Source organism: Nerophis ophidion, linkage group LG01, assembly GCF_033978795.1.
Source record: "Nerophis ophidion isolate RoL-2023_Sa linkage group LG01, RoL_Noph_v1.0, whole genome shotgun sequence".
Classification (NCBI taxonomy): domain Eukaryota; kingdom Metazoa; phylum Chordata; class Actinopteri; order Syngnathiformes; family Syngnathidae; genus Nerophis; species Nerophis ophidion.
Window position 1 is genome coordinate 88,871,367 of NC_084611.1, and position 12,021 is coordinate 88,883,387.

The 12,021-nt window shown below is 41.7% G+C and overlaps 1 protein-coding gene across 2 annotated transcripts in view; it reads left to right on the top strand.

Moving 5' to 3' along the window:
• The window catches only part of LOC133561541 (CREB3 regulatory factor-like), a 55,302-nt gene that overhangs the window by 20,782 nt on the left and 22,499 nt on the right, over window positions 1-12,021 (top strand). For both annotated transcript variants that reach the window (XM_061914889.1, XM_061914898.1), the window contains exons 2-5: window positions 7,193-7,264; window positions 7,334-7,450; window positions 8,506-9,163; window positions 11,365-11,538. In XM_061914889.1, coding sequence (XP_061770873.1) covers window positions 7,256-7,264; window positions 7,334-7,450; window positions 8,506-9,163; window positions 11,365-11,538 — 958 coding nt within the window. In that variant the 5' untranslated portion in view covers window positions 7,193-7,255. The remainder of the gene's footprint in view (window positions 1-7,192; window positions 7,265-7,333; window positions 7,451-8,505; window positions 9,164-11,364; window positions 11,539-12,021) is intronic.

Genomic DNA, 12,021 nt, shown 5'->3' on the forward strand with positions numbered 1-12,021 from the left:
GTAAATAAATAAAATGTAAAAAATAGAGGCAGCTCACTGGTAAGTGCTGCTATTTTTAGAGCAGGCCAGCGGGCGACTCATCTGGTCCTTACGGGCACCGCGTTGGTGACCCCTGCTCTAACCACTAGGCCACTGGGCACGTTAAAACATTTAAGATTTAACTCCAGATCAGGGATTTCAAACTAATTTTAGATCAGCGCCCTGCATGGAGGAAAATCTATTCCAGAGAGTTACTTTTGCCGAAATAGTTAAAAAGGATTTGCAAATCATTGTATTCTGTTTTTATTTACCATTTACACAACGTGACAACTTCACTGCTTTTGGGTTTTCTACAACTCGTCTCAGCGTTGTTGACGGGGAAATGGCGACCTCACCAGAAACCACTGCATGTTTTTTTGTTTTTTTTTGCTCAATAACCGAGATCAAACGTACGCGCACTGTCTTGTGGTATACATTGTGGTGGTCTGCGCCCATGCATTGTCACATGTGGCGTACTGTACAGCACTCCTTTAAAGCCTTGTCCTCTGCCTGAACTCACTTCCTGTTTCTAAACTCCGGCTTTGTCTTTTTTTGCTGAGTCATGTGAAGACGCCTTGACCTTTGACCCTTTCCACTGTGAACCTGGGGTACCGCATTTTTCGGACCATAGGGCACACTGACGATGAGCGGGTCTATTTTTATACAAAAGGCGCATGGTATGATTTTTCTTCCACATGTAAAACCTTCCTTGTGGTCTACCTAACACGTAATGGTGGTTCTTTGGTCAGAATGTTGCAGAGATGATGTTTTACAGGCCGCTTTCTGACCGTCTCTTATTTTGTGGACGCTCTTATTTACGTGCCTCCACTTCGACAGCGGCTGCTCCCCGTCATCTTTGCCGTCGCTAGTTTTTATCACTTCCATAGGGAGTCTACTGAGAGTAGTCCGAACTCGGGATGTAATTAGACATGTCCGATAATGGCTTTTTTGCCCATACCCCGATATTGTCCAACTTGTTATTACCGATTCCGATATCAACCGATACCGATATAAAGTATACAGTTGTGGAATTAACACATAATTATGCCTAATTTTGTTGTGATGCCCCCGCTGGATGCATTAAACCAGGGGTCACCCACCTTTTTGAAACCAAGAGCTACTTCTTGGGTACTGATTAATGCCAAGGGCTACCAGTTTGATATACACTTAAATAAATTGCCAGAAATAGCCAATTTGCTCAATTTACCTTTAACTCTATGTTATTATTAATAATGAATGATATTTATCCTTGTGGAAACACTGATCATCTTAAATATTTCTCACAATAAATATATATTTTTGATGACAATAGGTTAAAATCCAATCTGCACTTTGTTAGAATATATAACAAATTGGACCAAGCTATATTTCTAACAAAGACAAATCATTATTTCTTCTAGATTTCCCAGAACCAAATTTTTTAAAAGAAATTCAAAAGACTTTGAAATAAGATTCAAATTTGATTTTACAGATTTTCTACATTTGCCAGAATAATTTTTTTGAATTTTAATCATAATAAGTTTGAAGAAATATTTCACAAATATTCTTCGTCGAAAAAACAGAAGCTAAAATGGAAAATTAAATACAAACGTATTTATTATTCTTGTGTTGGCCCTGCGATGAGCGGGCGACTTGTCCAGGGTGTACCCTGCCTTCCGCCCGATTGTAGCTGAGATAGGCGCCAGCAACCCAGAAAGGGAATAAGCGGTAGAAAATGGATGGATGGATGGATGGACTACAAAAAAAGGATTTACTTGAACATTGATTTAAAAGGTCAAGAAAGAAGAGGAAGGAACTTAAAAGGTAAAAAGGTATGTGTTAAGGTATGTTGCATTTTTTTCTCTGAAATTGTCTTTCTGAAAGTTATAACAAGCAAAGTAAAAAAATAAATGAATTTATTTAAACAAGTAAAGACCAAGTCTTTCAAATATTTTCTTGGATTTTCAAATTCTATTTGAGTTGTGTCTCTCTTAGAATTAAAAATGTCGAGCAAATCAAGACCAGCTTGCTAGTAAATAAATAAAATTCAAGAAATAAAGGCAGCTCACTGGTAAGTGCTGCTGTTAAAGACTCAAGCCGTCGTCTTGCGGGTTCCAAGGACCACCAAGGAAGGACATGCCTTTTGAGCAGGTGTAGACTTCTTTTATTTTTCAATAAACAAAAGTCTTTTGCGTGTTGCTTTTCAGCCTTCCCGTTGTCTGCGTCTGCCTCTCGCTCTCTTCCGGGTTGCACGCTCTGCTGCTTGTGTTGTCACAATCATTCCTTCCTCGTATGGGTTGCTGTCACTCCGCACCATCACCAGCCCCGTTCTCTCCTCCTTCTCCCCTTTTATACAGCGAGAGGATATACGTTAATCATGTACAGGTGCGCGATCCACACACCTGATCTTGTTTGTCGCGTCGCTCCCAGCTCGCCGCTCGCTCACCATCCCCGTCGCCATCTTGGGCCGGGCTCCAGCGTGCCCTGCCTCTCCACAGCTGCTATTTGAGCTATTTTTAGAACAGGCCAGCGGGCGACTCATCTGGTTCTTACACCGGGCACCGCGTTGGTGACCCCTGCATTAAACAATGTAACAAGGTTTTCCAAAATAACTTCAACTCAAGTTATGGAAAAAGTGCCAACATGGCACTGCCATATTTATTATCGAAGTCACAAACTGCATTATTTTTTTCAACGTGCCTCAAAACAGCAGCTTGAAATTTGGGACATGCTCTCCCTGAGATAATCCTGATACCCACTACAACTATGGGAAATACTCTACTTTGACTTTCACAAAGTGCATTATTTTTAAAAAAAATTTTTAAACATGCCTCAAACAACAGCTACAAAAACAATGAAGGCACACAGCTTCTGTCCAGAGTATACTCGACTAATAAAGTAAACAACAACATAGTCCTCCAGTGCAAGACTGCCTGGTGTACTGTATAACAGGAAATTATAAACTGGGCTCAATCTGCCCTGCTCTAACGTATTTGTATGAGTAACACAAATGTGCTGCAAGCTGGTGGTGAGTGCTTGAAGTGGCCTAGCAGTCAGTCAGAGCTTCTGAAATGCTGCGTTGAGACAGGGCAGCTCCCTTCACCGCACCATGCAGGGCAGACTAGCCACACCAAACTCTATCGTAGCGTTTGCCATATTGCGTGGGTTGTCCCTGACCACAACGTGGGCGTTCGCCCCGGGGTGTTTTTTGTTGTATTTTTGTTTTTCTCGACAAAGTCTTTAAAGGGGAACATTATCACCAGACCTATGTAAGCGTCAATATATACCTTGATGGTGCAGAAAAAAGACCCATCTATTTTTTTAACCGATTTCCGAACTCTAAATGGGTGAATTTTGGCGAATTAAACGCCTTTCTGTTAATCGCGCTGGAAGCGATGACGTCAGAATGTGACGTCGCCGAGGTAACACACCCGCCATTTTCATTTTCAACACATTACAAACACCGGGTCTCAGCCCTGTTATTTTCCGTTTTTTGGACTATTTTTTGGAACCTTGGAGACATCATGCCTCGACGGTGTGTTGTCGGAGGGTGTAACAACACTAACAGGGAGGGATTCAACTTGCACCACTGGCCCCAAGATGCCAAAGTGTCTGCCGCCAGACCCCCATTGAATGTGCCGGAGTTTCTCCACATTTTACCGGCGATGCTAAGACAGACATGGCACAGAGATGTATGGATAACCTGCAGATGCATTTGCAACGATAGTCAACGAAATCACAAAGGTTAGTTTTGTTGATGTTGACTGCCAGCTAATCGATGCTAACATGCTATTTACCGGCGGTGCTAAAGCAGACATGGAACAGAGATGTATGGATAACCTGTAGATGCATTTGCAACTATATTACGTTTCCTTCCACCCACATTTAATGCGAAACAAACACTTACCAATCGACTGATTTAAGTTGCTCCAGTGTCAAAAGATGCGAAAGTCCTGATCGTTTGGTCCGCACATTTTACCGGCGATGCTAACGCAGCTATTCGGCCATGCTATGGCTATGAATAGCGTCAATAGCTATTCGCTCAATAGCTTCAGTTTCTTCTTCAATATTTTCATACTCCAACCATCTGTTTCAATACATGAATGATCTGTTGAATCGCTTAAGTCGCTGAAATCCGAGTTTGAATCCGAGCTAATGTCGCTATATCTTGCTGTGGTATTCCCATTGTTTGTTTACATTGGCAGCACTGTGTGACGTCACAGGGAAATGGCCAGTGTCTTCGCAGAGAGCGAAAATAAGGCACTTTAAAGCTTTATTTAGGGATATTCCGAGACCGGTAAAATTTTGAAAAAAAATTCAAAAAATACAACAAGCCACTGGGAACTGATTTTTATTGTTTTTAACCCTTTTGAAATTGTGATAATGTTCCCCTTTAAGCAACAACTGTGTGGTACTACTTTTTTCCGGTGTTTGGTTTTCATCCAGCTTCTGCTTGTATTCATCGTGTGAAGTGAAGTGAAGTGAATTATATTTATATAGCGCTTTTCTCAAGTGACTCAAAGCGCTTTACATAGTGACACCCAATATCTAAGTTACATTTAAACCTGTGTGGGTGGCACTGGGAGCAGGTGGGTAAAGTGTCTTGCCCAAGGACACAACGGCAGTAACTAGGATGGGACAAGCGGGAATCGAACCTACCCTCAAGATGCTGGCACGGCCACTCTACCAACCGAGCTATGCCGCCCCTTATGATTCTTGAAGAGTTGGAAGCTCAAATTGCTCGTATTAAAGGAAGACATCTTGGTTCCTCCTCGCATAACCAACTTTTTGTGGTCATTGCAAATTGACAGTTTTTTATCCGTCAGACACACTTTAAAATAATCCCAAACCATAGACATGGTGTCGTTTTCAGTCACCGAGAGAGCTCTCTTGTTCGCTACGGCTACAGCACCGGCAACAACACACTCTTGTTGTTATTATGCTACGCTCGAGGCGGTTTGATGAGGTCATCAGGCGACGCCAGTAGACCTTTTCATGCTGCAGTCGTCAACTCCCGTGTTGTGTGTGGGAGAGGGGAGGGGCTGCTGACTGCGAGACGCAACGTCCGCGTTTTACCGGGTATATACCACTCCGTACAGCGGCGTTTTAAAAAGTCATTAATTTTACTTTTTGAAACCGATACCGATCATTTCCGATATTACATTTTAATGCATTTATTAAAATGTATTATTATATTATCGGCCATCTCTAGATGTAATGATATGAAAATTTCATATAAAAAAAATATCACGGTATTGTTGTATGTAATGAAAGTTTACTCATAACCAAGTTTTATTTTGAAAAATTAAGTACAAGAAATAAAGGCCTCACAGTATACATTATCTGCAGAATAAATATGTTTTTGGACAATAATGTTCTGGGTAATTAATAGCCATTGTATTTCAGTGTTTACATTTGTTTATCTTCTTCCGTTTTAACTTGTAAAAGCTTTCGTATTTTATTAATGAGAAAAAAAAATAACGTGTGTTGGATGCGTCACGTCCTGGTTTGTATTTGTTTGTATTTGTTCATTTGAAGGACAATGTGCAGTTACATTAAAGGGGAACATTATCACAATTTCAAAAGGGTTAAAAACAATGAAAATCAGTTCCCAGTGGCTTGTTGTATTTTTTTGAAATTTTTTCCAAAATGTTACCGGTCCCGGAATATCCCTAAGTAAAGCTTTAAAGTGCCTTATTTTCGCTATCTTCGAAACCACTGTCCATTTCCCTGTGACGTCATACAGGGCTGCCAGAACAAACAACATGGAGGTTACCACAGCAAGATATAGCGACATTAGCTCGGATTCAGACTCGGATTTCAGCGGCTTAAGCGATTCAACAGATTACGCATGTATTGAAACAGATGGTCGGAGTATGGAGGCAGATAGCAAAAACGAAATTGAAGAAGAAATTAAAGCTATTGAGCTAATAGCTATTGACACTATTCGGCCATAGCGTGGGTGTACCTAATGAAGTGGCCCATAGCATGGCTGCCTTATTAGCATCGCCGGTAAAATATGCGGACCAAACGATCAGGACTTTCGCATCTTGTGACGCTGGAGCAACTTAAATCCGTCGATTGGTAAGTGTTTGTTTCGCATTAAATGTGGGTATCTAGTTTCAAATGTACATACAGCTAGCGTAAATAGCATGTTATCATCGATTAGCATAGCATGTTAGCATCGATTAGCTGGCAGTCATGCCGTGACCAAATATGTCTGATTAGCACATAAGTCAACAACATCAACAAAACTCACATTTGTGATTTCGTTGACTTAATAGTTGCAAATGCATCTGCAGGTTATCCATACATCTCTGTGCCATGTCTGTCTTAGCATCGCCGGTCAAATGTGAGGACACTTTGGTACATTCAATGGGGGTCTGGCGGCAGACACTTTGGCATCTTCGGGCCAGTGGTGCAACTTGAATCCCTCCCTGTTAGTGTTGTTACACCCTCCGACAACACACCGTCGAGGCATGATGTCTCCAAGGTTCCAAAAAATAGTCGAAAAAACGGAAAATAACAGAGCTGAGACCCGGTGTTTGCAATGTGTTGAAAATGAAAATGGCGGGTGTGTTACCTTGGAGACGTCACATTCTGACGTCATCACCACATGACCGATAAACAGAAAGGCGTTAAATTCGCCAAAATTCACCCATTTAGAGTTCGGAAATCGGTTAAAAAAAATACATGGTCTTTTTTTCTGCAACATCAAGGTATATATTGACGCTTACATAGGTTTGGTGATAATGTTCCCCTTTAAGAAGCTACCTGCACCAGATTTAACACCATACCAATTTCCATCTGTAGTCATTTGTGGTGCATCTGACATCCACAATAAAATTACACGGGATTGAAAATACGCAACAAATTGAAAATACTCAACAAAAATGTGTGACGTCACGCAAATTCACGTCCTGTTGTCACCTTGCTTTGAGTTTTTGCTCTTGAAGAGAACACAGTTTGTAGGTTATTTAAATTTGTTACTTATTGGTTCTGGTTACTAATTTAAATCCAGTTGTTATTTTAAATTATATTTAAAGTTGTGTTTTGCTGGTACAATAATTGTGTAATTAATCATGATTTTAATATTAATCAAAATAATCCAGATTATTATTTTTGCCCTAACCATGCAGCCAAATGTTTAAGTTTTGATACATGTATTCTAAGTGCACATTGTACATTTTTGCAGTGAAACGCACCGGAACTGACTTGTGACCACGACCTGAGCCCCGCCCCCCTCCAGGCCTCGGGCATGCCTCAGGTAGGGTACCTGTGTACCGGGTTAGTCCCCCGAGAGTTCCTCCTCACCTGACTGTGTCCTCCCTCTCAGCCGGGTATGAATGGGATGGAGCCTGCTTTTGGCGAGGCCTACGGGGGCGACCGGGCTCTGCTGAGCCCCTACCCTCTGGCCATGTCACCACAAGGGGGCAGGACTGAGCACGACCAGGTGAGGCAGCGTTTTTTGCACACACCATGCAGTCCACCGTCACTGACTTTTTTTTTAATAGAATTTAATTGGGTTTTTACTAGGAATGATGGTTTTGGACACTGAATTTTGTGAACTGAATTTTTTTTTTTTGCAACAATTTTGTTTAAAATTCAGTTTGTTTAAAAAGCGGAGCATATAATTCCAGTGTAAAAAAATCTCTGTACAAAAATTCTGTGTAAAAAAATCTATATATAAAAATTGTGTAAAAAAAAATCTATATTTGGCCGTGCCAGCAACTTGAGGGTTGCAGGTTCGATTCCCGCTTGTGCCATCCTAGTTACTGACGTTGTGTCCTTGGGCAAGACACTTTACCCACCTGCTCCCAGTGCCACCCACACTGGTTTAAATGTAACTTAGATATTGGGTGTCACTATGTAAAGCGCTTTGAGTCACTTGGGAAAAGCGCTATATAAATATCACGATACGATACGGTATATTTAAAAATTCAGTGTAAAAAAATATATTTAACATTTCAGTGTAAAAAAATCAATATAAAAATTCAGTGTAAAAAAATATATGTACAAAAATTCTGTGTAAAAAATCGATTTATAAAAATTCTGTGTAAAAAAAATCTCTATATAAAAAATCAGTGTAAAAAAATCTATATATAAAAGTTCAGTGAAAAAAAAAATCCATGTACAAAAATTGTGATGCATAATTCAAACGCAAAAAATGCAGTTAACAAAATTAATTGTAAAAATACAAAATGTGTCTTTTGTATTAAAGACATATTTATTAAAAAAAAAATAAAGACTCAAATTATTTATTTTAGAAATACACAGAAATTAACCTTCATAATTTTCAAACTTCTCTCAACCTCACATTTTATTGACTTGTTGATTTTCAACCTTTTAACTCGAAAAAATAAGCAGTTTAGAAAAATTCATTGTAAAAAAAGCTGTTTGTTATTTCTTGTAAGACACAAATGAACCTTTGTCATTTTCAAAGCTTATTTTTAACCTCACATTTCATCGAGCCGATTTTCACTCTTAACTCGGATCCAACTTTCCCAGACTGTGCTGCTCATGCTGGGCTCCCCGGCGTCGCCACGGAAACGGCCCTTTGAGTTGCTCAGCGACCTGGTGGACGACGGCGGCCTGGGCGAGGACCTGCACCCGGAGCGCTGGGACGTGTCGGCGCTGGACGAGATGGCGCGCTACACCAAGCTGGGCCTCGGCGTCGGCGGGGAGCTGCTGGCCACCTCGGAGGAGGCCGTCCTCATGGGCCGCTGGGGGAGGAGCCGGGAGGAGGAGAAGCACGCGCCGACCGCACGTGCCACGCCACCCGCCGCCGCGCAGGAAGCACAGGCCGCCGGAGCGGCGGAAGGGCCCTGCGGTGTTGCCACGGTAACAAAGAGGGAGGCGTCAGTCGCGGGACAAGCGTCAGGGGGAGGCCAAGGAGGCGGCGCCACAGTGGAGGTGTACCAGGTGACCCAGGAGGAGGCGGCGGCCTCAGGCCCGGTAATAGAACACTGCAGCGAGGAGCACAACTACTCACTCAGCCAAGGGGTTCAAACGGAGGAGGCGCAGCAGGAGGTGGACGACGAGGGCAACGCCCAGCTGGACTTGGATAACGAGGACCCGGAGGAAGAGGATGAGGAAGAAGAGGACAGAGAGGACGGAGCGGAAGAAACGACGGCCGACCTCTCCAGCTCCTCGGAAACCGAGTGCGGTGAGTTGATCTCCCCCTTTTCCTCCCAATCTTCTCGTCGCCCACATGCCAAGCGTCCCGTGGTTGTACCGCTCCTCAGATTAGTCCCCGTTCTTAGAAGAACGCTGAAAAGCAAAGCCGTGGGTGTGATTCCCGGACAACATCATCCCGCTATCCCCGCAGTATTTGTCGCTTGTTTGCCCCGGACGACTTGGAGCGGAACATGCTAGCAAGAATGCCAAACGTCATCTCTACTGGGCGTCTACGCATGCAACGTCCACGGTAAAAATGACAACCACGGTAAAACTCCCGTTATGACTTAAAATATTGGAAAAACTGTGATTGATAAACTCACGAGCTGACTGGAGTCTTGAATTGCCGCCGTGGCACTGATTAATTTAAAACCTCTTCTCACTTACCAAAGGCATGCGGTAAATTTTGTCCTGCGCTTAAAAATCTGAGTGTGATGTAAGGATACCATCATGAAAAGCATATTTAATAAAAAAAAAAAAACGTTTTTATGGTCTTAGCTTTACTTCTAAATGAAGTCCATGCGCAGCTCCTTTTGATCAAAAGCATCGATAACTTGTTTATAGAAGTCTTCCTTATCTTTCTTTGTGAGGCAGTGTAGAGCGGTCGTGCCAGCAACTTGAGGGTTGCAGGTTCGATCCCCGCTTCCACCATCCTAGTCTCTGCGGTTGTGTTCTTGGGCAAGACCCTTTACCCACCTGCTCCCAGTGCCACCCACACTGGTTTAAATGTAACTTAGATATTGGGTTTCACTATGTAAAGTGCTTTGAGTCACTTGAGGAAAGCGCTATATAAATATAATTCACTTCACTTCTTCAGTTTTAAGTCTGTCTGTCTCGATGGAGATCTTCCTTTATTACCTCCTGCTCCGATTGAAAGTCCAGTTTAGAAAACTGTTTTATTTTAGATATGTAATCCTCCATGTGAGAGGAAAAAATAAACACACGCTCCCCAGTCTTGCTGCTCGTTGTCACTTCTTCTGCAGCCGAGTCGTAGCAAGAAGGATCACTAACGCCCTCTACCACCAGGAGGCGGGAGTCATTTAATGACTCATATTTGACACACGCAGCTACGGTATATTAATAAAACATAGCTGCTTACTGTTCTTTTTAGCATATTCAATAGCTTGGACCTTTAAATCCTACTGAATAGCTGTTAATGTTATTCCCTTTATGCAATTTCAAATTATTGAAATCAGCCTCCTAAATTTTGAAAATAATGACAGGTGAAGTGTCACTCGTGACGTGACGAGTTTGACCCGGTGGAAATTCTAGACATGTGCTGATAAAAATAATATTTTGCGAAACGAGTTTGACTCGGCAGTAATGCTAAGCATGAGCTAATTATTTTGCAAAACGAGTTTGACCAGGCAGTAATTCTAGGCAGGCGCATACTATATACCCGGCGGCAATTCAAGGAAATACGGTAAACACATTACTGTCTGACTAACTTAAGATATTTAATTGTGTATGTTGAACCTGCAAGCTGTGTTCCTTCTATACCACAGTAAGGGTGTAACAGTATCAATAAAGTACTGTAACTTTTCTTACTAATTGTATTATTTATTTCTATTTTGGGAGAAAAACAATATATGTACTCCATGTAATCGCAAATTATGTTAAATATTGTTTAATTATGCAAAAATATATTATCAAACATTCAAACCATTTTTTAAATATAAATAAATACTAATAGTAATGATTTCAAAGCTAGTTATCCATTAAATTGTGCAATGTAAAAGTAGCAATAGATTTCATGGTAAAATTGGGAAATTTACTGTGGATTTTACAGCATTTTTCTATAAATGAAAAAAACAGTAATTTTTTTTTACTGTAATAAACTGTGGTGTTGTGTTGGCATTTACAGGAATACACTGAAAAATCTACAGTTGTTGATTTACGGTAAAAACAAAACAAATTGGCAGCTCAGGTGCCAAAACTTTACTGTAAAATTGCAGTTTTTTTATTTCCAGTAAAAAAAACAAATGTAAATATTACAGTAAAATTCGGGCAACTGAGCTGCCTTTTTTTTAACCATTAAAATGGCAGTACTGTTTTTGTATTTACAGCACGTACCATATTTTTTTACATTTTAGTTTTTAAAAAATTGCCTGATAATAGAATTCAAACATGACTGCGATGTGGCCCTCAGTCAAAACGACTTCGACACCTCTGTTTTTTATGTCCATCCAGAGGTGGAGGCGGAATCTGTGGAGCAGTCTGGGGAGCGTCCGTCGAAACGCCGCTGCTTCTGGGAGTACCGATGTTCCCGGGAGTCGGCGGCCAAGAAGAGGCTGTGCGGCGACGTGCACTGGTCGTTATCTTGGAGCTCCAGCACGCTGCCCAGCACGCTGTACCGCCGAGAAGGTGAGCTCGCGCTCGAGTTTTATATCAATGGCGCTTGTCAGCGTTGTTATTCGGGTCCAAAATGGCTCTTTCAATGTTCTGGGTTGCCTACCCCTGCATTGGTGGAAAAGCGACAGAAACGTTGCCATGGAGATGAGTGTATTCTTACGTGCCTGGCTGAAGTCACAGCGCGACACCTGTCCGTCAGTAATAACAGCCCCCGATAACCTGGGCCAATTCAAACCATTATTTTTTTTTTATTATTATTTAATTTGCATTGCCTCACACGATGAACACTACATATATTTGTATATGACGCCAGATAACACTCCGGGGGCCGTCACTTTTTTGCGCTCGCCATACCGGTACTTTCCCAGCTATTATCCCACCTGTTGCTGTCGGGAGGAAAAGCCGAGTGACACACGTTACGGAAATAACATTATTCTCCGCGCATCGGCTAATTACAAATATATTCCACAACCCCAAACGTGTCTTTTTCAAAGC